This window comes from Melospiza georgiana, chromosome 7 (assembly GCF_028018845.1).
Source record: "Melospiza georgiana isolate bMelGeo1 chromosome 7, bMelGeo1.pri, whole genome shotgun sequence".
Classification (NCBI taxonomy): domain Eukaryota; kingdom Metazoa; phylum Chordata; class Aves; order Passeriformes; family Passerellidae; genus Melospiza; species Melospiza georgiana.
The window spans coordinates 32,120,892-32,148,556 of NC_080436.1; the positions used below are offsets into that span (position 1 = coordinate 32,120,892).

The following is a 27,665-nucleotide window of genomic DNA, read 5'->3' on the forward strand; positions in this document are numbered from 1 at the left end:
AACCCCAAACCCAGTAAAGAAACAAATCAGAGAGAGGCTTCGGCCGTAAGACCAGCTCGTCTCGGCAGTGCCTCCTCCCTTTATTGCTATTTATTGTTGTTATTATTATTATCATCATTACTGTAATTTTTATTCCTCCAAACCAAAAAAGGTTCAAATCCAGGGAGCCTCCACCACCAGGCTCGCCATCTCCGCGCGCTGCGGGGAGAATAGAAAGCAAAAAGAAAAAAAAAAAAAAAAAAAAAAAGGGAAAAGCGCACAGATTTGGAAGAGGGGGCGTTTATTATCGCTGGGACAACAGCAAAGCGGCCGCTGACCGAATCCCCGCCGCCCGTGGAGGACACGGCGTGGCTGGAAGTTGTTGTTGACGGGGCTCGCAGGGGGCCGGGGAGGAGGGGGGGGGGGGGGTCCCGGTTCCCGCGCGTGGGCGCGGCGCGCTGCCCCCGCCCCGTCGCTGCTGCTGCTGCCGCCGCCCGCCCCGTCCCGCCCGGTGCCGTCCGCCCCGTCCGGTCCCCACGCGGTATTTATGGCGGCGGCCCGGCGGGCGCCCATTGGGCGCGGCGCGGGGTGTCAGCGGCGGCGGCGCCGCGCCATTGGCCGCCCCCACGTGCGGGGCCACCTCACGTGCTTCCGGTGCGAGTGAAAAAAGTGTGGCTGAGGGATTTTTTAGGGAGAGTTTGGTGCACGGACCGGCGCTGTCAGAGATTTGGCTTTTTTTTTTTTTTTTTTTTTTAAGAAAAAAAAAAAAGGAGAAGGAAAAAAAAAAAAAGAATTAAAAAAGGAACCCTAAGCGGGCGCGGGCGGCGCAGCACCGGGCTGGCGGGGACGGGCTCCGGCAGCCCGCGGCGTGGGCAGAGCGGAGCGTGACAGCGGGGCAGCGCGGAGCCGCCGCGGCGGCGGCGGCAGGGAGATGGGCAGATCGTGACGGGTTTTCGGGGGGCGGGTTTTTTGGGGGGGCCGTGGTGCAGCCGCACACCTTTTTGGTTTTTTTTTTTTTTTTTTTGGTGTGGTCTTTTTTTTTTTTTTTTTTCTTTTGGTGGTGGAAATATAAGCTGATCGGGAGAAGGGGGAGAGAAGCCCTCCAGTATCTCCCACGTTTTGGATCCATCCGTGAGAGGGAGAGAAAAAAAATCTCAGCTCCAGCCCAACAAGTGGATTTTAATATTTTTCTTTTTTTTTTCTTTTTTCTTTTTTTTTTTTTTCCTGAATTTTTCCTCCCCCTTTTCCACCCCGCCACCCACCGTCAAAGTGGGGTGGGCGTAAAGTGGGTGGGTGGGGGGGAAAAGAGGCAGCGATCTCCGTGGCGGGGACTGAGCATGGAAGAGCCGCCGGAGGGGCACGGCCACCGAGACGCAGCGCCCGGCCCGGCGAGCAGCGGCAGCGGCAGCGATGGCGAGAGCGTGCCCGTGTCCCCCAGCCCCGCGCCCGCCTCCCCCGCCGCGCCCTGCCCCCTGCCCCTGCCCCGCCGCCGCCACCCGCCGCCACCGCCGCCGCCCCCGCCGCCGCCGCCCCACCGCACCACCAACTTTTTCATCGACAACATCCTGAGGCCGGACTTCGGCTGCAAGAAGGAGCCGCCCGCGCCGGCCGGCGGCGGAGGAGGAGGCAGCCGGGAGCGGGACGGAGATCGGGGGCAGAGCTCAGGTAGAGAAAACGTCAACCCGCTGCTGGCCCGGCCGCCCAATCCGCCCGCCCTCCTGTGCCCGGACTCGAACTGCCGTCCCGACGGCTCCGCGCCGCCGCCGCCGCCCGCCGCCGCCGCCAAAGCCGGTCCCGCCGCGGCAGCAGCGGCGGCGGCGGCGTCGGGGGCGGCCAAGGCCCCCGCCGACGGGGGCGAGACTCACCCGGCGAAGTACGGGGAGCACGGCAGCCCCGCCATCCTCCTCATGGGCTCTAATAATGGAGGACCTGTTATAAAGCCCGACTCGCAACAGCCGCTGGTGTGGCCTGCCTGGGTCTACTGCACTAGGTATTCAGACAGACCGTCCTCGGGTAAGGAACCGCGGCGCATCTGGGAGCTGTTAAATCGTGACAAGGTCGCCCGCCCCCCCCCCCTCCTTTCCCTCTTCCCCCCTTGGCTTTGGCTCCCGGCTTGTCGAGGACCTCGCGTGGGGGGGAGGGCGGCCTGGGTCACCCGGGGCGAGAGGAAACGCGTCCCCCCCACCGCCACCACCCCTCCTTCCTCCTCCGAGTCTCCCAAATTTGAATGTGACGCCGGGCCCCGATTCGGCAGCGGTTCGATGCGGAGAGCCGGCGGGAGCGACCCCTTCCCGCGCCCCTGCCCGCCCCGCCTGCCGCAGCCCCGGGTGTTCCGCGGCGCGGCCGCGCGGGGTGAGAGCGTTGCGAGAAAACCGGCCGCTCCCTTGTTCTGAGGCTTTTTCTCCCCTTACTTTATTTTATTTTTTTTTTCCTGGGTGCTCCTGGAGGCACATGTTGAGGGGCTGCTGGCGGTGCGGGGGGAGGAGGTAGTGTTTTCTTGGAGGCGAAGGAAAAAGGGCTTTATCGAAGGTGGCGGAGGGGTTGGTTAGCCGGGCCTCTGCAGCGAGCCAGGCAGGCCCTTAGGCCGCGCATTGCCGCCCGAGCCGGTGCTCCCGTCCTGCGTTCGGGGCCCAGCTCCGGGGTGGGGACATGCCTCTGCCCGAGGTCGTCCCCGTGGGAGCGGCCGCCTCGGCCCTCCCGGCCCTGTTTTGCTGCCCCTTCTACTTTACATTCCCCAGGTGCCCTCAGGCACCCCTTTATTTATCACCGTTACTTTTTTGGTTTTCATTGCCATTTTTTTTTTTTTTTTGAAAGAAGCCGAGGATGAGGAGATGGGGTTCCCCCATGACACCTCCAGTCAGCAGCCAGGGATCGGCCAGCGCGGTGCGGGGCCGGGCTGGGCTCCCCTGTGCCGGCCCGGGGCCGCTGCATTGCGCGGGGAAGGCGGCGCTGCCTGGCCCCGGCCCCGCTCCGCACTGCCCGGCCTGGTGCTCCGAGCCGGCCGTCAGCGCGGCCGAGCCGTCTCCATCCCCCGTTATTGACACGTCCTGCGACTTCAAACTCAGAAAAGCCTCTTTGATTGACTGGACTGATTGATGGGGTGATAGAGCTGTCAGACGGCACGGCCTCGCTCCCGGCCGGCCCGGCCGCGGGTGTTGTGTTGCCGATTCCCAGGGCCACCGAGCGCCCGGCGTTCTGCACTTGCGCCTTCATTTCCTTTCCTCCCCTTTCTTCGGGCAAAGGATCATTTCTGCATGTCCTCCTCCCAGACGCTCCCTGCTCGCTGCGACCCGGAGGGGAGAAGGGCGAGGGGAGGCTGGCTGGGCTCGGCCGCTCTCTTTGTTGTGCTCGTAGCTGCCCGCCGGTCCCGACTGCTTCTCTCGGCTCCGGGAACGAGCGAGCTGCGGCGGTCGGAGGCGCCGGCACCCCGCTGCAAGGTGCCGGGACACAGCAATGCACTCCCCGCGCCCTCCACCCCCCGCCGTCCAGCCCGGGAGAATCCCGCTGGGCCCCGTCCCTCTCCCCACCGGGCCTCGTCTCTCTCCCCGCCGACACCCGGGGGGAATCCCCCCGTTCCGGGGAAGAGCTGCGCCGGGAGAGAAGCTTTCGGCCTACTCGGCGGCAGGGAGGCCTCGCCGGCTTCGGCTCCGGCTGCTGCTGGCGGGGGGCTGCGGGCCTGGGACCGCCCGCCGAGCCCGGCAGCTGTCGGGGAATTTTCGTAGATCCCATTCTTCACGGTTCCCTCCCCGCTCCTCTTCCCCGTGGCCGGGCCAGACCGGCGGGCAGAGGACCGGGGGTACCCCTCTTCGGCCAGGCGCTGCCCTCAGAATGCGCCCCGGGACCCGGTGGCTTGCCCGGCGTGCTGGTGCACTTCAGCTGGCCCCTTTGCGGCCTGGATGTGGCTCTGCTTTTGGCCGGGCTTCGGAGGGAGCAGCGGAGGGAGCTGCAAGCGGGGCCGTAGGTCCCCGGCAGGGATCGGCCGCCGGAGCAGGCGACCCGGGCGGTGGCGGCGGGGCTCCGGAGTGGCGGCGGAGAAGGGCGCCCCGGGAGTGGGCTGGCTTTGCGGAGAGGGTCGTTGTCCCCCGAAAGGAGACCAGGGCAGCCTTCTGCCAGGCTGCTGCTGCTGGCGGCGACTCCTCGGTGCCCGGCAGCGGGAACCTTCGGTCCCCGCACTGCCCGGCGGAGTCGCTGCCCGGCCGGCAGGCCCCAGTCCCGGGCCGTGCAGGAGAGCGGCTCGGCCCTGCAGGGCGGGCGGAGCGGAGCCCCGACGTGTGCCGGGACGGGGGGCGAGCGGGGTTCCGCTCCCCTCGCCCGCGGGGCCGGCTCGGCGGGGCCGGGGCAGTGGGTGATGCGCGGGCGCGCTCGGGCCCGGCCTCCCCGTTCCTTCCCCATCCTTCCCTCCGCCGTGCCGGGGCGGCGGTGCCGGGCTTGGGGGGGCTGGGGGGGGACACACGGAACCAGCACAAATTCACCCGTCGGCCATTTTTCCTCGGCCGGCGGGGCGGGGGCGGCGGTCGGTCGGTCGGTCGGTCTGTCGGGCGGGCGGTCGGTCGGTCGGCGGCGCGGCCCTGCCCAGCGGCGTGTGTGTGCCCTGCCCGCAGGCCCCCGCACCAGGAAGCTGAAGAAGAAGAAGACGGAGAAGGAGGACAAGCGGCCGCGGACGGCGTTCACGGCCGAGCAGCTGCAGCGGCTGAAGGCGGAGTTCCAGGCGAACCGGTACATCACGGAGCAGCGGCGGCAGAGCCTGGCCCAGGAGCTCAGCCTCAACGAGTCCCAGATCAAGATCTGGTTCCAGAACAAACGGGCCAAAATCAAGAAGGCGACGGGCATTAAGAACGGGCTGGCGCTGCACCTCATGGCCCAGGGACTCTACAACCACTCCACCACCACGGTGCAGGACAAAGAGGAGAGCGAGTGAGGCGGGCGGCCCCAGCCCAGCCCTGCGCCGCGGCGCCGGCCCGCCGGCCGGGAGGCGGACAGGTGCGATTTAAAAGCAGATCTATTGTCTATCCATAGTATAAGGACTTCGATTAAGAAAAAAAAATAAATATGAACACTTAAGAAAAATTATCTCTATATAGCCAAACAGCATATGACCTTGTATATATTTAATTTCAGGTAAGAAATATGTGTAGCGATCTCTATTTGCTGGACAGTTTCTCTCTTCCCTTCTCTCTGTTTCTCCTTTCTTTTGTTCGTTTTGTTCGTTTTGTTTGCTTTCCTTTTTTTTCTTTCCCCCCCCCCATGTCCGTTGCTCCTGTTTTACAGTAAATGTCGGACTTTTCTCATCTGTCGTTTGATCTTATTTTATTTTTTTTTGTGTGTGTGTGTGAATTTCTGTCTCTCTCTCTTTTTTTTTCCCGAGGAAAAAAAATTCTGATCCACAGACTGCGAGACTGAACCCGCCGCTACAAGCCAAAGATTTTATTATGTTCAGAAATCTGTAGTCTGAAATAAAGTGTAGACTGTGTTCAGGATCCAGGCTGGCTGTAATTCTTTATTTTAGTGTATGGGTGTTTGCATATATATATATATATATATATATATATACATGAAAATATAATAAATAAATGTATATATACATACACCATACGCTGTGTACATAGTGCCATTTTGGTGGCATATTTAGGTTTTGCTTTTGATAGATTCAGCAATTTTTAAACTACTCATCCCTTGTTCAAAACCCTTAGACCTTCGATTTTTAAAAAATTATTTTTAATTTTTCTACCCTTTAAAAATAATTAATTCTCTTTGGCAATTGCGGTCATGCTTCACCTCCCGCATCTCCCTTTTTAACCAAATTAAAACCACCTCATAATAACGATGATACAAGTTCCCGCTGAAAAATTGCCTGAAATTGTCTGGATCCTCAGGGCTCCGGGATGTGTTGGAAGGTTATTTGTCTGACAGCTCCTCGCCTCTCTGGGAGAGGATCTGCTCCCACGCTGGCTGCAGCGAGGACCTCTCCCGAGGCTCGCCCCGGAGCGATCGGCACTCGGCGCCGGGCGCTGCGCCCTCGCTCCGGGAGCGCTCCCGGTGCCGGTCCCTGCGCTCCGCTCCCGCGGCAGGGCTCGGGCTCGCGTTTGCCGTGGGAGGGCCGGCGGCACGGCGGAGCTCCGGGGGCTGCGGCCCCGCTCCGCTTTCCCACCGCCCCGGTTAAAAGCCGGCCGTGCCCAGTCCCGGCTCGGCTCTCTTGGCCGCCGGCCGGGGCACACGGACGGGACCGGGCCGTGCCCACGGCCTTGTCCCCGAGCCGTCGAGGATCGCCGGGCCCGAGCCCACGCGGGCCTTGCGTGGGGCCGAGCCGAGGGCAGGCGACGGGATTCCCCTCCGCACTGACCGTGATGGAACCGGGCACCGCGGCGGGTGGAGAGCCGCCCGTCCCCCTCCACCAGGCCGTCTGTCGGCTTTCCTTCTCCTCTTTCTGCTCGTCTCTATCCCTGCCCTAGGCCCGCGGCCGGCAGGGCGAAGAGGACAAGCGAGCGGAGCTGCAGCCGGGGGATGGACCCTTTCTCCTGCATCTCCCCGGAGGATGGGGCGATGCCGAGGCCATGGCCAGGTCAGTGGGACCGGGGAGGCGGGAGGGGGCAAGCAGCAGCACTCTCGGTCGGCGGAGCCTGCAGCTCCCCCCTCCTCGTCCCGTCGGAGGCATTAGGGGTTTTCTGTCTATTTGAGAAGGGCAGCAGTGGGGATGATGGCTTCTGCCATTTTCGTGCTTTTTAACTTTTCCTGTTTAGAGCTGCGGTTTGCTATCACCGAGGATGGAGGCGCAGGCTGGGGAGAGAGCCCCCTGCTCTCCGTGCCCACTGCTGGTGGGGCAGGACCCTTCCCACACCTCATCCCACTCCAACCTACCCCATCGTATCCCACTCCATCCCCGCCCAGCCCAGCCCGCCTCTGCCCGCCGAGGGCTCTTCTCTCTGCAGGCCGAGGAGCCGGCAATACTCGGAGAGCTTAAATAAATGTTGTACAGCGCCATCTAAAGTTGTGTATTTCTTACTCTCTCTCTCTCTCTCTTTTTTTTTTTTTTTTTTTTTTTTTTCCGATGGGATTGGAACGTGAACTCAAATCTTCCGCACTGAGGAAAATAAAGCCGTCCTTCAAAGTGCGAGTTCCACCGCTCGCGGGGAAAGTGGTCGGCGAGAGCCCGGACCGGCGGGGCAGCTGCAGAGTTCGGGGGCCGCGTTCAGGCTCCCCCCGAGGCCCCCCTTCAGTGGCCGCTGTCGGGGGCACACGGGGAGATTGCTCCCCTCCTCCCGCCCGCTCCGCTCTCAGCTCAATCCTCTGCCTTTGCCATACACGCCGTCTCGCACTCCCCTGGAGCTGGACAGGCCAAAAATGGCATTTCTCCTTAAAAATCGAGTAACCATCCCCCCCAATAGCATTCCGGGGCCGGATCTGGTCTGGACCTGCCCGGGGTAGAGGGCACCGACCCGCTTGGCTTGCCCTGTCCGCAGGACACGGCTGATGCTCAGGCTGCCTCTCGGCGTGGGTCGGGCAGGGCTGTCGGCCCCTCCTGCCGTTCCCCTCGCCAGACCCGGGACCTGCTGCCCACCTACAGCCCGGAGCTGGCTCCGGGGTTGCCCGGAGGCTTGGGGGCTCCAGAGGAGGAGGAAGATGAAGAAGAGTTTCCTCCGCCGCGGGTTGTCCAACCAGACTCATCTGAGCTGGACAAGTCAGGAATAAAGCCGACGAGGGAAATATAGGGCAGATTAAAGGAAGCCTAAAGAGGATTATTTAAACAAATCAGACTTTTTAGTGTAATTACGCTTTTAGGATTTCTCATGGAGAACAGCTGAGCGGGGCACATTGGTGAATCCGCGCAGGCCGGCGAGGTCCAGGTCTGGCCTCGCTGGCTCCACGAGTGACCTCGGTCCCCTGTGGGTGCCGAGGGCAAACAGGCCCACCGGGAATAGGGGGGAAAACCTTCACCCGGGGCCCAGCACTGAGAAATAAGAGCAGAAGGCACAACATCCTCCCCGTAGGGAAGGGACCAGGTGTGCGCGGAGCGGCGGGGGAGGCGAGGGACGCGCACCGGGCCCCGGCCGGGGAGGAATGCTGAGCGCTGGGCGGACGGGCGGGACTGGGGAGCCCAAGTGCCAGGACCAGCACCCGCTAGCCCAGGCGGAAAGGCCTGGAGGCAAAGCACCACCCTGCCCCTCCTTCCTGCGTGCCCCGGGGGTCTGTTCCCCACAGCCCGGCTCTCGGGAGGCCGCCGCGCCTTTGTGGGATGTGAATATCAGGGAACACCCACAGACACCCCCAGCACCCCCGTCCTCCCTCCGCTGGCCGAAGGACGCACCCGTGCTTATTTCTCCATCCAAGGCACCCCTCGAATCGGGCACAATCGTTCCAGGCCCCCGACCCTGGCCCGACGACCACCCCCCGGCGGCCTGCTGATTTGCATATGCAAATGAGGCAGGGGGGAGGAGGGGAGGGCCACGCGTGGTCCCCCCCGTCGGTCCCCTCCGGCCGGGGCGCAGATCCCGCTGCCTCCTGTCACGGAACTTGTTCCTTTGTGCCGCCTTTCGAGGAATCAAAGCAGACACGGTTGTGACACGTAGCCCGGAGGGTCAGAGGTCAGATTTCACAATCCCAATTACAATGATTTCTAATGATGTTTATCTTGCGGGTTCCGACGGCTGGGATCTTTACAAGAGAGCTCCGCTGCCCTCCCCTTTGCTCGGAGGGCCGTGGGTGCGGGGGGCTCTCGGCTGCGGCCGGGGGCAGATGCGCTTCCCCCGGGCACGGAGCGCCGCGTCCGCCTCGCCGAAGGGCGCTGGGAGCCGGACGGCCGTGCCGGGGGTCGGAGGCAGGGGGCCCAGCCCCGGGCTCCCTCCGTGCTTCCCTGCGGTGGTCGAGGCCACGGCGGAGTTAAGCGAGTGAATAGCACAGTGGTTTGCAGTGAATACTGCCGGGCATCCACCTCTCCTCTCCCTCCCCGTCGGGCAGGGTCCGAGGCAGCGCTAGCGAGTGGCTGAGCGGAGGTAGGAGCCCTGCCCGTCCATCATTTGTCCGGATCGGTGGCGGCTGTGGGGCTGTGTGCACCGGCCGCGCCCCGGTCACCCTCCCGCCCTGAGCCGCGTCCGAGGCCGCCGGCGGAGCCCCGGGGCAGGCGGCGGGCGGCCCCCGCGGGAGCTCCCTCCGGGCCCGGAGAGGGTCCTGGCAGCGGGAGCACGGCCCAGAGCCCCTCTCAGCCCCAGGGCTCCGACTTCTTGTCGGCGAACCGGTTCGATGTAACTTTTATTTTGTGTTACAAGAAATAAACGCAGAGCGGCGATCAGATCAAAACACAACTCAAACGGTTTCCTTTTACATCTAAAACCGTTTTGAAAAAGATTTGTCGAATGGCCAAGGGCTGAAACTTTGAAAAAAAGGTAATAAATGTTGAGTAAAAAGAAAAATCTTAACTTTTCTTCTGTTTGGGACTTGGACACGTAGCACCCGAGCCCCAGCCTCGGGCTGGCTGTTGACAGAAGCGCGCAAGGTGCATCTTTATGCTCTACATCAAACGCCTTTGACACAGACTTAAAAAAGTCTATGTAAAGCAGCTAATGGTGCTCGCTCTTCCGGCTGAGTAAGTCGGGGAACCAGATTTTGCTGGAAGTAGAAGCCCTTTGCTCTGAGAACTGATCTTTACCGCATCAGGTGAGCAACCCTTACATTAAAAAGACTTTTCTTGTTTGTTTTTGGCCACTTGATCAGTTTGGAGATAACGAAGATGCGAATAAAAACTTTGGTGGCTGCGGCAGCAGAGCCGTCGGGGGGGTGAGGAGGCAAGGGCTGCGGGTCCCGGGGCGCTGCGGGCCGGTGCCGGTGCCGGTGCCGGTGCAGACGTGGGGGCTCCGCGGGGTGGCGGGGGCGGGCACTGGGAGCGGCCCCGCTTTGCCCCCGCGCTCTGCCGCAGGGCTCGTCTCGAGTACGGGAAGGAGCCGCTGCTCCACCAGGGAGATGCGCGGGTACAGGCGGGCCAGGGCACTTTTTGGTGATTTTTTTTCCTTTGGTTTATTTATTTATTTTTTTTTTAATTTTTTTCTTCTCATTGGGGTCACACCAGAGGTAAAGGCAGCCGGGGTACCACGGGCTCTCCTCCTCCTCAGCGCGGGTGGGGTGTGGGGAAGGGCTGCGCTGGTTCCTGCCCGTCGTGCCTCCAGTGCCGACGGAGACGCTCCCCGCCCGCGCCCCGACTCCTCCGTTTGCGAGGACATGCTGCCGCTCGAGAAAATACCGCAGGGACACGAGAAGCAGGGGCAGTGATGGGGCATTTGTATCTCCTCTCCCTTCCTCTGATTGCCAGATGAAAAGGACACCCCACTTGGTACCCTGTCCCCGTCCATCACAGGCTCCCCGCGGCGGGAGCGAGGCTCGGGGACCCTGTGGGGACATCGGCTCTCTCAGGAGTCCCCTCACGCCATCAGACCTTTTAGAAATAGGTGGAGCAGGAGCTGCACCTGCATGGCCTTGCCGTGCCCGGGAGAGGCTGCGGGAGGAGTTGGGCTTAAACTCGAAATTTGGAGCAAATGGAGCCAATGAGGACTGTACTCTGGTGGGTGCCTTCAGTTATGAAAAGATTGAAGAAGGCATGAGAAATAATATTAACTTTAGGATCAGCCCCATTTTTTTTTCCTTTGAGAGAACAATGCGTGCCTTATCTCCCTCTGAATAAATAAATCATAATTGCCCGACAGTTACCCGTCACAATAAACTTGACCAGATCTTCCAACAATTAGTTACGCGTTCTCTCTGCTCTGGTAAAAGTCTTGTTAAATGTGATGAATGTTAAAATAAGCTACCCCCGAACGTACTTTCCAAGATCTTTATTGGAAAAGTACAAGTATGTAAGCCTCTTAAGGAGACCATAATGAAAGAGGGTGACTGGTGAAAGATAAGACTAGAGATAGCAGTAGATATTCAGATACAAATGAAATACTGATTGGATCATGCCTTTTTGATGGGGTTTGATGTATTCCTGGTGCTGCTTTAAAAATTAAAGGTGCACTACTTTTCCTTCAGGAGCCAAGCACTGACTCCAGCAGCAGTTTTGCTGGAGAGCACTGCCAGCTTGGCCCTTTCCATGGGCAGGTTCAGCTGCCTGGAATATTGCCTGCGAGAATCACACCTCAGTTATTGCAGTGCTCTTCTCCTGCAGGGCTGCTGCAGCAGCACCTGGACCCCAGGTGAGAAGGTGCTTCCCATCAGTCCAGGCTGGGGCAAGCCCATGCTGTCTGTCAGCCCTTATGAGGCAGCAGTCAGTGGTTTGGAGAGAAGAGGGAAGCTTGCAAGATGTGGGGCTTCCCCACCTTCCCTAGCACGAAGTGTTTTGAAGCCTTCTGACTCAGGCTCCCCATCCACCAGACAGATACCCACAGGAGCCCCAGGCCAACTTTGTAATCAGGGACATGCAGGGGGTCTGCCCCTAGGACATGGAATTGGAAGGCGAGAGCAGAGCAGCAGATTTGAGCACCTGCACACAAACATCCCCAAGAACTGGCCCCAGGTGTCTCCTTCTGGCTAAGGAACCAGAGCAGACCTTGGTGCATCTGAGGACCTTATTTGGATTAGAAAAAGGACCAATATTTTTTTGTTGTTGTTCCCAAGAAAGGTCTGACCTTTTGCTTGGGATTGCCCCATCTGTGTGTTTCTAAGTGATTAACCCAGCTGTACCAGTGTGATGGGTCCTTGGCTGGAAGTGCTGCTCCTCCCTTGAGCAAAACAAGGAGAAAGGTGCGCTGAGGCTCCTCCCTGCAGGTGGTGTGAGAGAGGGTCAGGCTGTGCAGTGGGCAGAGTGATTTATTTCTGTCCCTGTTAGTGCAGAGCAGGACACTGAGAATTTCACCTGAGCCAGGCAAGGTTCCTGTGCCACCTGCACACCCAGAGATAGCACAAGGAAATTCCTTGTGTGTTTTCCACTCTTTGCACAGTGATGGATGTCTTAGTGCAGCCCAGGTCCGGACATTCATAGCACTGTGTGATCTCCATGCTACTGGAGGAGCTGGTGAAGGTCCATAGCTCCAGAAAAGCAGGTAGGGAATTTCATGGTGGAGGTTCATAGCTATGAGCAAGAAGGGATGTTAGAGTAACAACCTACTGGTTTCACTTGCAGCCTTTAACTTCTATAGGTCTTTTTACATGCAGGGTCATATATTTAAAGTGGATTTCTGGATTAATGTAAGGTTGTTTGAGGCTCCCTCCCTTAAGTAAAAACACACGACACCCTTGCTTTCTTGTGGAAATGAACATAAATATGGATCCATTTCTGCAGTGGTTTAACATGCAGCTGAATTCACCCCAGAATGTCTGTTATAGGATGCATCATATAAATATATAATGAGTCACATTTTAGATACTGATCATGTCCTCCATAGATAATAATATCAGTTGGAGGTTATTACAGGTTCTGTGATGTAGCTGTTTCATATTTGACTTTTTAAAATATGTTCCACTTACTTGTAGACCACACAAGCTCTGTGGAGGACACCTGGTATCTATTAGATTGTTTCAGCCCGTGGAACAAAGCTAATCTGATATGACTAGGGAAGTTGGGAGTTTTGCCATTGATTTCAATGGCAGCAGGATGGGACTCAGAAGGCTGAACTGTAAAAACACAATTCCATATGATTTTATTCACATCTAGCCTGTCAGGAATAAAACCCCAGCAGCCAGAGGTCAGGGGAGCTGCACTGTGCTAAGTTGCACGCGTGCAGGATTGCAAGCACAGACAAACCATCTGCACGTGTGGATTCGCTGCTTTCACCTGAGGTTTAATTTAAAAATGAGCATCAGCTCAGCGTGAGCTACAACAATAGACCAGTGCCCTGAATATTGCTGTAGGTGGGATAAATCTTGGCAAAAATAACCGGCACCTAGCAATGCCAGAGGAAAGTAGAGCATTCCTCTTTGCCTTGCATATTGTAGCTTTCTGAATATCCAGGAGATGGTACAATTACTGCTCACAGTGCCAAGCACCTACTCCTCCCACCTGAGGACATTTCTGAGTGCTGATTCCAGCAGGACTGCTGAGCCCTTGTCAACTGGCTGTGCAGCGTGGTCAGTCACAAGGCAGCAACAAGCTCTAACTTCCCAGGGACTTCAGCTGCAAAGATGGAAGATTTTTCTCCAAAAGAGTGAAACCCAAGGTGCTGTAGAAAGCTTCAGGGTTCCTGCAGATCCTCTTTAATCCACTAACTCTTGACCAGTGCCCTGACATTCCTGAGTGCTCCTAGAGCTGGTTTAAGGTGGCTGAGCCCTGCTGGTGCCCCTGCGGTGTGGCAATGTGCCTGCACACAGCACGGGCCCCCTTCCCTTGCTCCAGCCCCACATCAGTCCCTGCAGTGCTGATGCTGAGAGAAGAGCACCCAGCTCTGCCTTTCAGGCGGGCTTGTACCTCTGCTGAGGGTTTTTGTACTTGGATGCGCACTGCTCAGTCAGTGGGTTTTACTACCCCGGGCCTGCAAAGCTTGAAAAGTTACTTGTAAGCTTTATTTAAAATTACAGCAGCTTGTCACACTTCAAGCTCCTCTTTATATCTAATAAATTATTAAAAATGATTTATGAGAACACGTAAATGATTGAGCATGAGTGACATCACTGCTCTTATTAATGCATACCAGGGGCTCAATTTCATTGTGGTTTTGTTTATTTTTTAAGGATTCCTTTTATTTTGGATTCTTCCTAAATCCACACTTATGGCAGTAGTGACTCTGAGAATTGAACTTACCATTTTTTTATGTCTGGCAAAATCATCCTTGAAATCACCAGGAATTTTGTGTGTATGAAGCTAAAAGTAAATCAGGACTTCAAGGTTTGTTTCCAAACAATTCAAAAGAGTCTTAGGGTTTTTATCTAATTTGGATGGAGTGAACTTGAAGGGAAAGTTCAATCACTAAAAATAAATATGGCTTTTCCCCATGCATTGAATTAAAGAAGATGGACTTGGAGAAAACTTCATGAGACATATGACCCAACCCTTTGCATCACACACAGTAAAGGTTGTACTAAGCCAGCCATAAACTCCATTTTATCTTATGCATCTCTACTGGTGCCTTAATTATCTCAATAGGCAGTTATTGTGTTTGCCAGGAAAGCTGTCATCAACTGTACCACTGCAATAATTTTTATGTTTCTCTTTCTGCAAAGATTCTTTCATTTAGAAGAATTCACAGGAAAATGTTCAGGTGTTAAATGGATTTTCTGGTCAGATAGATTTATAAAAATAACATGGCGGTGTAGAAATTCCAGTGGCTCTTTAATATTTAGTTAAATAATAGAATTAACTTGGTTCTAATTTTTGTCAGTGCTAAAGCATGTACTGAATGGTAAATGATTTAGAATGATTTCTGGATAAACTAAGACAAGTACTAGAAGAGACTTGCATATCAAATTTATTAGAAACCCTTCTTTTGAACTGTATTTTGGGTAAGAGAGTATAAAATTAATCCAATTTAAGTTTATGTAAGAGTAGCAAACTAATTACAAATTCACAAAATTAATTGCCACAGAGCTATGGAAATTGTTACATGACTATTTCAAATAGTCCTGGAAGGAAGAAAAGTCTCTAAAGCCAGAGATCAGAGCTGCACCAATTTTCAGCAGTGCTCAGGTCCTTAGAGTACAAAGCCATCCCCAGAGCCAGCCCTAGTTCAGAATAACTACAGCTCCTGCATTCCTGGCACACCACAACAAAAGACAATAAATGGAGTCAGGTTTTGTCCGGTCCAGTCAGCCCTCGCTACTGTGCTCAATGCTTTGCTTCAGTCGAATGCAGGACTGGACTCAATATGTGCCTGCTTTCTTTTTCTTTTTTTCTTTTTTTTTTTTTTTTTTTCCTTTATCCTGCCCCTCTGTCCCTCCTTTTCTTTCTAAATATATGTAGAAAGGAAAAGTCCCTCCACAGTTTCCAGGATCAGCCCCTCCCGGATTGCATCTTACGGTGCCTCTTGGCTGTACTGCACGTTCCCCACCATAAATACATCCCCAGCACATCAGGAGCAGAGCAGGGGGCTGCAATATTGGTGAAAGGGACATTACAGGAGAAAAGTTGAAAACCTCAGGGCCTGATCCTGACCCCTTTGAGCAGAACAGGAGCTGTTGCGTGGGCTTCAGTGGGAGCAAGCTCGTGTGCGCTACGTGCAGAAGCATTAAACTTAAAAGCAAGCTGTTTAAAAAGCTGCATTGTTTCTTGCTTGTACTGATAGTTTCTCATGTAAAGTTCTATATATTCTTTCACAATAAATACATGAAACAGTTAATCCAATGTTATATTGTTTAGTAATATTTTACTTGCAAATGACCGTCATTTCTTCTCTGCTCTGTTTGTTCTTCTGAATGTCTGTTTTACATTCTGGAAATAGAAGAGCTGTTCTTTTAATGCCCATTTCTTTCTGATGATAATAGTTCTTTCTGGCAAATGCTGTGACTTGCAGCTAGTCTATATTTTCGATCAGTAAATATTGAACCACAATGGCAAGGAAGGTCTGAGCTATGATGCAGCTAAAACAAACAAATAGAAAGCAGCCCACTTTTTTTTGGGCTATATTTCTATTATTTTCTGTACAGATGTACCCTCCTCTAGGGTAGTTCTAACATATTGGCAGGGATGTAGGGCAGTCTGTTTTTGGGCAGTAGGTGCAGTGAGGAGGACAGGAGCCTTGTGGGTCAGTGGCAAACACTCTGCAGCTCTCTGTGTGCCCAGTGGGACAAACAGCAGGGTCCTGGTGGCTTCATGGAGACACCAGGGTGATGCTGGGCATCCCTCAGCACCCCACGCTGTAGCATGGGTTTGGCACCGACAGTGGGGCTTTGCCAGGAGCTTTTGGGGCTGAGGGGAAGGCAGTGCCCGAGGTCTGGGGCAAGGCAGACCCCGCTGCAGGCTCGGTGCTGGGGTAATCCCCTTCTCCTGGCGATGCCCAAGCAACCAGCGGGCCAAATCCCCGGCCCTCGCCACAGCAAAACGCCATTGACTTTAATGAGCGTTTGCAGGCAGATTTCAGATAAGTCAATGTGGACTTTTGTCTGCGTGAGGACTGAGGGATTTGGCCTACGGTCTTTTACAGTATGAAGTTAATCAACATGCGGGAAATTCCCACACCCTGTAAAGGGCTCTATTGTACCTCTGCTCGACAGAAATCTCTGTTAAATCACTGGATTCTCTGCTAAAAAGCTGTGGGTATGATATGAAGCAAAGTAACTCCAAGTCAGTTAACAGGATCTTCCCAGGAATGTATCAAAAAAAAAAGCTTCCACAAAAAAAAAAAAAAAAAAAAAAAAAAAAAAAAAAAAAAAAAAAGAACCTGGATAATTCAATGGGAGCCGGTGGGGAAGTACCCGCTCCTGCCCTCATTAACATCAATGGGAGTTTCCCCATTGACGGAGCCCATTCAGTGGGAGAGGAACTGGGCTTTACAGTAGCACTTTAAATTATATTCAAAGGTCACTTAAATTATATGGTCACTTTAAAACTGCTCTCCAGAAACCTGAGTAATATTCAGTTATGCTGGGCACTTGCCTGAAAGCGTCAATTAGGATCTCTTTGGATACATTCACTTTTGAAAAAGCCAGTTGGCATCAGCAGCTTGTTGTAGGAGCTGCTGCAGTCTAAGGTGCTAAAATGAAGCATTTGTTTTTGAAATGACCTATAAAGCCTGTCAGCATTTGCAATCCAGGTTGTGAGTGCTTGTGCAAGGCAGACTGTTTGATGTCCAGGCGGATAGTTTGCGACCTTGGGCGGGATCCAAGTTTATCCGGGAGCTGAAATGATCACCGAACAGTATAGAAGTACAAGCATTTGGCAACATGAAGTATAGATAGAGACACCATCCTATAAATAATCTATTCCTCTTTCATTTATATGGGATCCTGGAAATAATATTCTCTATTATGAAGGAAAGGTGTCGAAGAATAGGCTAGAAAACGTGAACACAGCCAAATGGCTTACCTGCCAACACAGGCACAGCTCGCCCTCTAAGTTAGCTGTGCTTTCCTTGTCTGGCAAAATATCTACAAGAAGCAATAAACAGCCTAAATAAAGCATTAATTCTCAGCCTTATCACTTACAGATCCATTATGCCTTCATATAATTTACTAATATTTATCTAGATGAACTAAATGTTGCTGAAAATTTAAAGGTGGTAAACATGCTGTCTGCTGAATTATTCTGTGTGTGCTGGGGAAGTTGCTCATGGCAGAATTGAATTATTTAATATTATTTTCCGGTATCATGTAGACGAAGTATAAGCTTCATTTTTGGATTATGATTTGTATTATGAAATGCTTATCAAGTGTTTTGCAAAGATTAGTTTGGTTTTAATTAAATAAACCTTTCTCAGGAGAAAGCTCCCAACTACTCTTCGTACCCAGAGGCTACCGTACTTGTTGTTTTTAATTATTTTTCACCGTTACCCAAACTGCTTTGGGTACTCCTGCCCAATTAAATCACAGACATGGGCTTCTTATACAAAATATGTTTAATATTTAATTTTAATTAAATTAATTAAATTGTTTATTTAATTTTATGTGCATTATTGTGCATGAAGCAATGCAAAATTTATGATAGGAAGAATTTGTGGGAGCTTTCAAACAAGCTAATTACTGAGGTAAAAAGAGACTTATTCAGTCTTTCTAGGGAATAGGCATTCGACCATAAGGAGATAACAGAAGTTGTTTGGATAAAATAATAGGTGGTTGAGCAGCATTAAGAATTATTTGTTTTACCTTACTTTATCTTGTAACCATTACTTGATCATATTATAATGGATTTGACAACAGCCTTCTCCTGCAGTTGTTGCAGGCAGGTAATCAAGAATTTATTAGGGTAAATAAACCTAAAGCTACAATGTAAATGCACTGGTAACGTTAAAAATCGGCAGCTCACATGCCACAGATGCACATTTTTGGTTACACCCCGAGTCTTTTTTCTTCCAGCAGACCAATTTATCTTCTAGGTAATCTTTACGAGAGCCTGCCGTTTATTAAAAAGAGTAGCAAATAAAAAACCCATCCCTTTTTTACTAGTGCAGGTTATTTGTTGTGATAGACTTTTTTTTCTTAATGAAGATTTCTTTCCCATGTGAAAAGGGAAGAGGAACAGAGTATTTTTGATGCCGTTTTAATCTGGTGGCGCATTGTTTTGAGAAGGTCGCTGGTGCTGGGCATGGACAGAAAGCTGTTTTGCATGACCCTGATGCACGCTACTTCAGCAGGACGTTAATAAGCAAGAAAAACATAAAAATGCGTTTTTGTAAGGTTAGTTTTTATTGTTTGTATAAAGGTAGCTCACAAGCCTCTTTTGTACCCATGCAGAGGCTGTGGGGACCCATCCAAAGCCCTCTGGGGTCAGCGGGGTCTGTCAGTGCTGGGGGCTGGAACAAGCCCTGTGGGGCTGATTTCTCAACCCTGGGGGAGGCAAACCTGTGGCTGTGCCACACCTGCCCCACTGGGGGCACAGCTCCGGGGAGGAGGCAGCAGGATCAGGCCCCTGGGCTGCCAGGGGCTGGGAGAGGGTCCTGGAAATGCAAACCAGGCTCGTGGTGGGAGCAGCCCTGCCTGCTCCTGCAGCTGCTGCGCCGAGCGCAGCTGCGGGCGCGATCCCGGCGGAGGGAGATGCAGGTTCTTGTAGGAAAAAAAAAAAAATACAGGGAAGTTGTTTTGCTTCTCCCCTGCCCTCTTCCTGCCCCATGGAAAAGCAGAATGCGTTTTGTGAACTCCCAACGTCTGCAAAGTCGTGATGGACATTTTCCCTTTCCTTGTTAAGGGAGTTCATAGTGAAATAGAACATGCTACTTCTCTGAGTATTGTGACAATTAAAACAAATATAAATAAATGTATTCACGGGAGTTATTAATATAATAATTAACAAGTCGCCAGGCCCAAGAGCAGAGCAGCTAAAAACAATTTTTCTTGAATGTTAGAGATATTCATAGAGCAATAGTTTTATTTCAGCAGATTAAATAGTATCATAAAAGTAGCTGATGATGCAGTAAATTAAAAATCAGACTGGGGTCGACTTTACAGCAGCTTTTTTTAGTCTAATACAATTACCCATTACTGGCTAAACATTAGTTTTAAATCAACAGCAGTTGTCACAAAGAATTTTCTCTTAAAATTAATACTAGGAGAATTTAAAATGAGAGCAATATTACCGGATACACAAGGCCTGAAGAGGTCTTAATACTGAAGGAACACACATCATAAAGACTCATCTAGATATAATTTTTCCCCTGCAGTCTCTATTCCTGCACAGAGCCAGGCAGAGCGGTGCCTGAGCACAGCACGCCTCCCTAACGTGCAGGCACACACCGGGAGAGAAATGCACTCGAGTTCACAGAGATTCAGCCTCACCTCAGAGTGGTTAGGCTTAAAGGAGAGCTGTGAATAAGGAATTAGCTGGGGCCAAGCCTGTGTGGCAGCTCTGTGGCACTCGGGGCTCGGTGCCACTCTGGATTTCCGCGCGTACGCGGTGCTGTTAGGGGAGCGACAGCACCCAATTATTTCCAGCCCCTTTTCAAGGTGTTCTGTGCAGTATTGGAAAACTCTGAAGTTCAAAGCCTTTGCATGCTAATGGGAAGAGAGTTTATGCCATGAATTAAATGGGAAAGGGCCACACGATGCTGGAGATTGTCGGTGGGGAGAGCGGGGAGATTTGGGGTGCTGCATGCAGCTCCCCATAACCAGCACCAGCACGGCACTCGGATCGCCCCCATCCCCAGCTGCTGTTACAAGAAGGGTGCAAAACAGGCATTTTAGGTTGCCTGCTTTTCCTTCCTTTCTCAGGAAGACCTGGGTTCTGAGACAAGACCGGAGAAACAACAAGTGTGTCAAGCCAACGTGGCGTATTTAGAGCGGGACATTTCACAAGGATAAATAAATGCTTTTTACCAGCCACAAAGACACACAGATGCTCTGCTCTGTGCTCCCATGCTTGCAATAAGGCGGGGAGAAGCCTTATTGCTTCTTATCGGATGTAAAGTTCATGATGTAAATCAGGGCAGGCAACTGCAAGGAAGAAGTAGCTATATGATTTACAGAGTAAATTACTGGCTCCACTAGATTTCATTATCTTCACCAAACTGTTCTTTATATTTCAGAGTGTTTATATTTTATTCGGAGATCTTTTCAGGGCAGGAGGCTGAGCACGCACACCGTTGCCATTTCCTGAGATGCGTGCAGGGTTCCAGGAGTTATTTATAAAGGCAAACTTTGACTTTTATAGGCAGGGCGAGATTATTTTCCCTAGCTAAATATATGTTTTAGTAAGTGTGCTAAAGGTACTTTAATATATGTGCCTGTTATCTGATGAGCGTACTGCAACAGCTGCTGTTTATCCATGACGGCATTCTGCTGTAAGATTGATGGGTGGAGGACTCGTAGGAGCCAGCTCCTGGGAGCCCCTGCCCTGGCACCACAGGCTTCCCCAGCTGCTGCCCCACGCATGGCAAGCACAGGCGTGCCAGCCCATGGGCACCACCGGGCCACACGGCTCTGCTGTGGCTGTCCTCAACCAAAATGGAGCTGTGGGAACCCTTTCTGGCCGATCCCAACATTGTTGCTTTTGGAATGGGGTCCCCAAGGGAGCTGGTGATGGAGGGAGGGAGGATTTGTACACTGCAGTGGTGGGTGCACGCTAGGAGTTCTCCCTAGGCTCAGAATTTGAGTAGAGGCCACACAAGAAAGGCGGTGAGGCGAAAGGTGGAAGGTTTGGTGGTAAAATCTGAACTGTTTACTGCTGGGACAGCTCATCCCTTTGTGGTGGTCACTCCTGTGAGCTAAAATACACCATATACTGATGCTGTGTTTAATTTCTTTTAAATCCAGCACTGGCCATTTTCCTTCCCTTTGTCCGTGGCATCTGCTGCAGCATTACCCAACTTCACCTGCACTTTCCACAGAGAGGTCCTTTGCCCCTGGCAGTGCCCATTTCCCCAGGCTCTCTCGCACCTACAGCTTCACTCCCACAGCTGTGGTCACTGAGGGGGTCATCTCCTGGTGCAGGAGCCATCTAAGGGATCTGGGGAACTTCCAGGCATGTACCCTGCTGCATGGTGCCTCCCCTTCCCTTCCTCATGCTCCGGGATGTGAGGATGAGGATGAAGGCAGACATCCTGGTGGTGGGGTGTCCTGAGCTACAGATAGATATTTCCTGCCACTCCTTATGGGGGTGGAAAACTTTCATGTGACCTAGTATCCGAATCAGGAGTGCAGGTCTTAAGGAAGCGTAATCTTGACCTGACAGAGCAAAACATCTCCAATTGTGCTGTTCAAAGCCATTGAAAGAGCCCCATCAGCTCCAGCACAGCCATCCCAAACTGTGTGGTCAAAGCTCATGTTGTACCACACATGCAGTTTATATTCTTATTTAACAGAAAATAAATAAGAAAAGGGAAAACAGAAAAGAAAAATGCAGTGTTTGTAAAGAAAAATCTATTTGATGACTGTATTTTTAAGAAAAGCTTTAAAGCTGGTTTAGAACAGCACTTCTGAACTTCAAAACACCATGAATTTAGAGGGGTACATGTCATCCCTTTCTAGCTCTGTGTCTCTCTGTCCTGCAGGTGATCTTCATCACAGGCACTTCAGTGCATTTTGCAGTGTATTTATCATTACAGGTGTTTGATGAAGTAAAGCCATTTAATTATTCCCATTTTTCAGCAGTGAAGCTAAGGAACACGAGAGTTAAATGATTTGCTCAAAGTAGTACAAGAAACCTGTGGCAGAGAAAGGCTCTGCCCTGGGGCTTTCCTGCAAGACATTGTTAAGACTCAACTTCAAAGGTGGGACATTTTGATACATAAAAATCTGGCTACTGCTCTGGGATGGAGTTTACCTTGGCTGCCTCAGCTTCAGGCCAGCACGTTGTGTGGTGGTTGAGTGTAAATTTGTCATTCTCGAGGAAAGGAAAAAAGTGCTCCAAGAAGAAGCACAGGCTGAGATTTGTCTAAAACTGAGGAAATTGATGGGAAGGAGTTAGAAGATGGTTTTATTTCTTCCCTGTGCAAGCAGAACTTGTAAAATATATCTCATGAGGTTATTCACACGTGTGTAATGTGTGCACATTTGCCAGTGTGTGCGTGTGGTGCACACGCACATTGTGTTTCTGTTCATGTATTTGATCCATTTAACCATTATTTATTTGATCCATTTAACCATTATTTATTTGGTCCATTTAACCACTTTGGGCATGCTCTTTATATTCCCAGCAACAAATAAAACGTCGCCCCATAGGCAGAAGTCTTGCACACAAGGTCTGAGTCTAGAAGTAATTTTCTTTTGTTCACAGTGGAGTTATTAAGCTCTCGCAGTACGGGTTCACAGCCGAAGCGCTGACAGACTTAATTTCAAGGGCAATGTGATTAGGGCAAGGCACAAGGTAGTGCTGTACCAGTGCTTACCTTTATTAGCTGTGACAGTGGCCTAAGTCCAGCCAGCTGAGGGAAAAAACAAAACTGAGGCAAACAAACAAACAAACCAACCTCCTCCAGCAGCAGAGACAACTTTGGCTTTGGGAGGCGTGCTTTGGGGGACGCGTGATGCCAAGCAAATTCCAAACTGGGTGAGACTCACATGTGCTTTTACTAATATTTATTTTATGACACATTATAACTACTGTGTGTTACTGTTGCTATGAACCCTTGGGAAATAAAACTGGGAGCCGTGCTGTGGTGAGCCTAATAGTCCACAACTTTATTAAACATGGAAGGCGATGTACGCGGCACGGGCAGGAGCCGTCGGTCCCGGCCCAAGGCAGGCAGTGGTGTGGCCAGGAACTCTCCCCAGCACCTCCACGTCCTCCTTGCAGGGCCAGGCTGTGCTGCTCCCACGGGTCCTGCTTTGCACCTGCTCGTGTCCACCGAAAAGAGCCGAAATGTCACCGTGCCAATATTAGCTGCACCCAGGGAGCTGCACCCCGATCAGCTGGAGAGGGGAGATTACTCATGGATATTGCTCTGAGGAAAGCTGCACAGGGAAAGGAAAATGAAAGAAAAACAACATTCTCTGTATAAAAATTCTCTGGCAGCGTTAATCAGCAGCGTGTTTGGTTCCCAGTTATTTGCCTGGCTCTTGCTCCAGGTTGTGTTTCTGCTTTGGCATCGCGAGGCTGCCAGGGCTGCCGACGCTTGGTGGGCACCTCCTCAGAGACACCCGTGGTGGGAAAGGGAATGCAAACAAGAAACCTGCCTTCAAAACATCCTTCTTTTTTTTTTATGAGATGGCAAACCCCAAATCTAATGAGTTTGTACAGTCTGAATACCGATCTCATTAAAATGCTCTTTTCCATTTCTTTTGGATCAAACCCTGCTATAGTCCTTCCCTAAATATTAATCATTTGTCTTTTGGGACCATGTTCATTTTCCATTTTCTTCTTCTACCAGCATTTTTAGGGACTGAATAATTGCTCTCTGGAAACAATTATAAACCCAGTTAACTCTTCCCTTTCTCATCTTCTCTTCTAAGTGCACTGCATTGTCCTGGTTTTAAGGCACATATGGGTAGGGTTCCTTATTCTTTCTTTGTCTGGGATTGAGGGCTTGTGTGTAAAAAAAAAAAAAAAAAAAAAAAAGGAAGATAAATTAATAACTTTTTCACCTTTTTTGAACTCAGTGGCTTTCTTTGTGAGTTTCCATGAGATGGTGGATTGAGAAATGTGAGGCAAAAATAAACAGCTTGCAAGGACTGAGTGGCTGGTAGGACTGGTGGGCTTGTGCTGCTATTTGTTTCTAGGCAGGTACTTGAAGAGTATGCCACAAAATTTTGAATCAAATGCATGGCCAGAAGGAGAAGATGTAAACTTCATCTTCCTGTCTTTAGTTTTCGGCTCTAATATAGTCATATATTCCCACAGTTACAAGAGAACAGCGATGTGAGGGATGATTTGGTGGAAGAGGTCCTTGCCTGAGTGATACTGAGAATATCTTGCTAAAAGATAACAGGTTAATCTTTTCTCTTCACTGCAGCAAAGGCACGTGGTATTTGTAAAACTGTGGAGTTAAATGCCCCAAATGAGGAAATGTGTAGCAAAAAGCAGCCTGAAGTTTCTGGCTCTTCAGGGGTCAGACCTTAGAAGCCAAAACTCAGATCCAATAAAGGGAATTAGGAATTTCAATACTAATGAACTATTGTGGGACACAACAGTCAGCTCCGGGGGTCCTGCTGTCCTAGGGCATCAAAGGATGTTACAAAGCTACTGCTTTCGTTTGTTGTCCCATTAGGAGAGGGTATCTGTGCACTGACAGAACCCTCTTTTGATATTTTGGTTAAAATTTATGAAGTTCTGTAATCATCTCTTCTTGCCGCTCATTGCCATTATGATCCCTAAATGCCCTCGTCTGTGATTTTCCCCTTCTCAAAACTTTTTGTCGCATTCAGATCATCTCTGTCTGACAAAGTGGGAGGACAGAACATTTGTGGAGGCCCTCTAGCTCCTAATTGGAGTGATAGTGGCACAAAGGGCTCTGGAAACAATCCGTGGTGCTTAGGAACCAGGCCAAGAAGGGCTGCCATGCCCCTCAGCAGTGTCAGCCAAGTCGTGAACAGCACAAGGCCTGTGCGCAGTAAACAACCTGGCTCATCAAGGCTCTTCACAAACTGTGACAGTTGAGCTTCTCTTACTGTGGGGATTTTTCCAATTACTGTCCTGACAGGATCATTCAGCACCACACTGGCTTTTACTTTCTTTCTGGAAGTGGAATAAGTTCATGGAAGATCAAATGCAGTTTTTGCTGCCATTTCAGACTGTGGGTCCTGCAGGAGGTCAGGCAATACCTGGGACTCTGAGACTCCTCTGAGCTCTGTGCAGGTATCATGCGGGACCCAACACATGCCAGCAACTCAAGATTGTCTTTGGAAGAAGCAGTTGTTAGAGTCTTTCTAACCAACTTTTCCTGCCCCCTTGAAAAGTCCCAGCTTTAAGGAAGACTTTTGAGAAGATTGTAGCAAAATAATTGGATAGCTTTTGACTCTGCTTCGTTTCTCCCTGACACTGACAGGGTAGCCTGAACTGTAGTAGTGACACAGAGCTGCTCTTGCATGCTAAATTCCTCTTCAGTCTAGATGGCATTTTTGGCCAGAAAGGCAGAAATGGGTTTTAAGATCTAAACACGACTGGACATGTCACCCTCAGCTATCACCACAGTGAGCATGATCAGCTCATGGCAGCAAAATATGGTGCTGGATACACAGACACAGGCAGAAGGGGTGGTAGGTAGACTTGTCAGTGTGGGCAGACCCAGGGGAGGTTGGCTAATTTTGTAGCTCAGCTGAAAACTTTCACCTGGCCTTTGTTCATATAGGTGAGACTATTTAGGGGACACAGAAGAGGTTTTGGGCTTTTGAAGTACCCATCTGTTCTTGTTACTCATCACGCCTTGCTTCGATTGCCTATGTATTTGTTGCCTTAAAAAGAGAATTTTTGTGAGGATCAATCTTTTTATCTCACCAGGGTTTGTGATGTGGTGGCCTAGCCAATAACATCTCATGCAGAAAGCACTGCCCTGGCCTTGACTGTGCAGTTTAAAAAGCTGAATTTTGGTAGTGTGTGGTGCAGTCTTCAGCTACACAAGAGATCTGGTCTTTTGTCTGGTAGCTGAGGAAACCTGATGGATTTGGTCAAACTGCTTTGATGAGGTACAATTGGGTAACAGGACCCTCTTTAGCAGGAAGTGCTGGCATGGGAGTTAATATTCCCCTTGATCTTGGAACATCTGCCTTCAGTTGTCTGAAGTCTCCCAAATCTACCAGTGTGACAAGGATGGTGTGGGCAGGGCCTGAGGAGCTGGGGGACAAGAGGGTGGACAATTTATCTTTGCAGAAGGCAGCACTGTGAAACCCTTGAGGAGGAACAGGTAGAGGGTTACCGATACCAGCAGGTATAATCCTGAGCCTGTCCAGTTACAGGAAAAACATTTTCAAAATCATCTGTCTCACTTCAGGCTTCAAACTCTTAACTGCAGTTATCTATCTAATAGATTTTGTAATGATTCTGTGTTTATGTGTTGGACCTGGAGAACATTGTCTCCATTGCTATGTGTCTCCAGAGCTGGTGAGTCAGTGCTTGCTCCATTTTACTTGCTCTGCATCCTTTCTTTGCATGACTTCCTGTCAATACTTTCTGTTCACCTCCATAAACAGTGATTTTCACTTTGGTCCCACATTTCCCTCCTTTTCCACCATTTTTCTGGAAGAAACAACAGTCATCTCTTGAAAGACTTTAAATTCAGTGTATCTCATCTAGCTTCTGCATATGAGAAACCAGGGCCAACAGTACCAGTTCACATATTCAATAAAAGTTCCTTTTATATCACATTATTTTAATATTAAAGAGAAATTAAAACTTGACATTCTTATTTACAACTTTGTTTTTTTCAGACCCCTTTAGATTGCTTGTTTGCTTAAATGGGATGATTTTATGGCTGTGAAACAAAACAATAGTGTTGATGCCATTTATTATGAAATAGGTCTTCATGGATCATGTTTTGGGAGTATTTCAGTGTCTGTATCCATTCAGACTTTAGCTTTTCTGCAAGACTTAGAAGATCCCAAATGTTGGTTGTGCACACATAATAACTTATTCATAACTTCTTTATATGCCACTGTTCTTCCTCATAAATATACTAATAAAACTCATTATAGAAATCAAAGCTAGCTAATACGATATATCTGATGGACAGCTGTCTCTGGATGCATGAATTATAATTACATGAAGCAAGATGGTCTTATTATGCCAGGATATCTCTGCTCTGAATAAATTTCTATTACTGGAGTGTAATCTTTTGACTCAGGCCAGATGATAGGACCTTGCCCAAGTAAGTCCCTCACAGCATTACTATTGAGCTGTGCTTCCACTTGCAGAATTACAATTAGATAAGTGGTGCTGAAGTTGTGTCTGAGTAGCAGTGGCCTGGGCGAGGTGGAAGGCTGGGGGGGAGCAAGGAGCATTTATCATCTGAGCTGGTCTTACCACTCCAGCTTCCAGGCTATAACTTAATGCCATACACTGATTTAGATGTAGCACTTGTCAGCCAAGAATAAGACTATAAGACACAGACATTCGAGGACTTGACCCAGAGTTTATTGTGAATACGTGATTGAACTCTGAGCTGACAGACAGACAGAGACAACCACTAGTGTGAGAAAGAGAATTTGTTCTGCCATGTAAGATTTCAAAATATCTTAAACTCAGATCTGTATTTTAAGCTTAGACCACTCTTAGAGGATTTCTCAATAGTATTTGATGAGCTGAGTGATTTTTCTAAACTTTTTTTTTTACTGCCTTTTCTTCTGTATTTTGCTAATAAAAATGGCAGCATCTGTTTTTGAGACACCACTTGGGACATTCTTTACTTCAAGGGATTTCTCTCCTCACATCTCCAGTACTCATATGAATGAGAACAAACTGATACTGAATGTTGAAGCCAGAAACCTTTAAGGTTGCTCTAAATTTAAGATAAGACATTTACACGACAGCAATGCAATACCAGGTTTCTGCTTAGGCTGAGCTGCAAAGGAAAAGACTGAAAAAGGGCAGACCATCCATGCATGCTTTCTTTTCTCTCCCTGAAAGTGTTCTGACCCTTCTTCAGGAAGCTGAGCTACCACTGATGAGTGCTGGCATGAGACCTGCAAATAGAGTTTGTGTCCTCAAGAAATGCAGGGAACACTTACAAACAGGAAACTTTGAAGAGGGGCAATTTCTTCAT

The 27,665-nt window shown here is 50.7% G+C and overlaps 1 protein-coding gene across 1 annotated transcript; it reads left to right on the forward strand.

The window, feature by feature from the left end:
* The first annotated feature begins 1,316 nt into the window (after positions 1 to 1,316).
* Positions 1,317 to 4,897, forward strand: EN1 (engrailed homeobox 1). The gene is made up of 2 exons (XM_058028326.1): positions 1,317 to 1,992; positions 4,581 to 4,897. Exons 1-2 carry the CDS (start codon positions 1,317 to 1,319, stop codon positions 4,895 to 4,897), a joined length of 993 nt encoding a protein of 330 aa, XP_057884309.1.
* Positions 4,898 to 27,665: the final 22,768 nt, after the last annotated feature.

Coding starts and splice junctions, on each gene's coding strand:
- EN1 (XM_058028326.1), top strand. CDS start 1,317: ATGGAAGAGCCGCCGGAGGGGCACGGCCACCGAGACGCAGCGCCCGGC. Junction 1,993..4,580: donor TTCAGACAGACCGTCCTCGG/GTAAGGAACCGC, acceptor CCCTGCCCGCAG/GCCCCCGCACCAGGAAGCTG.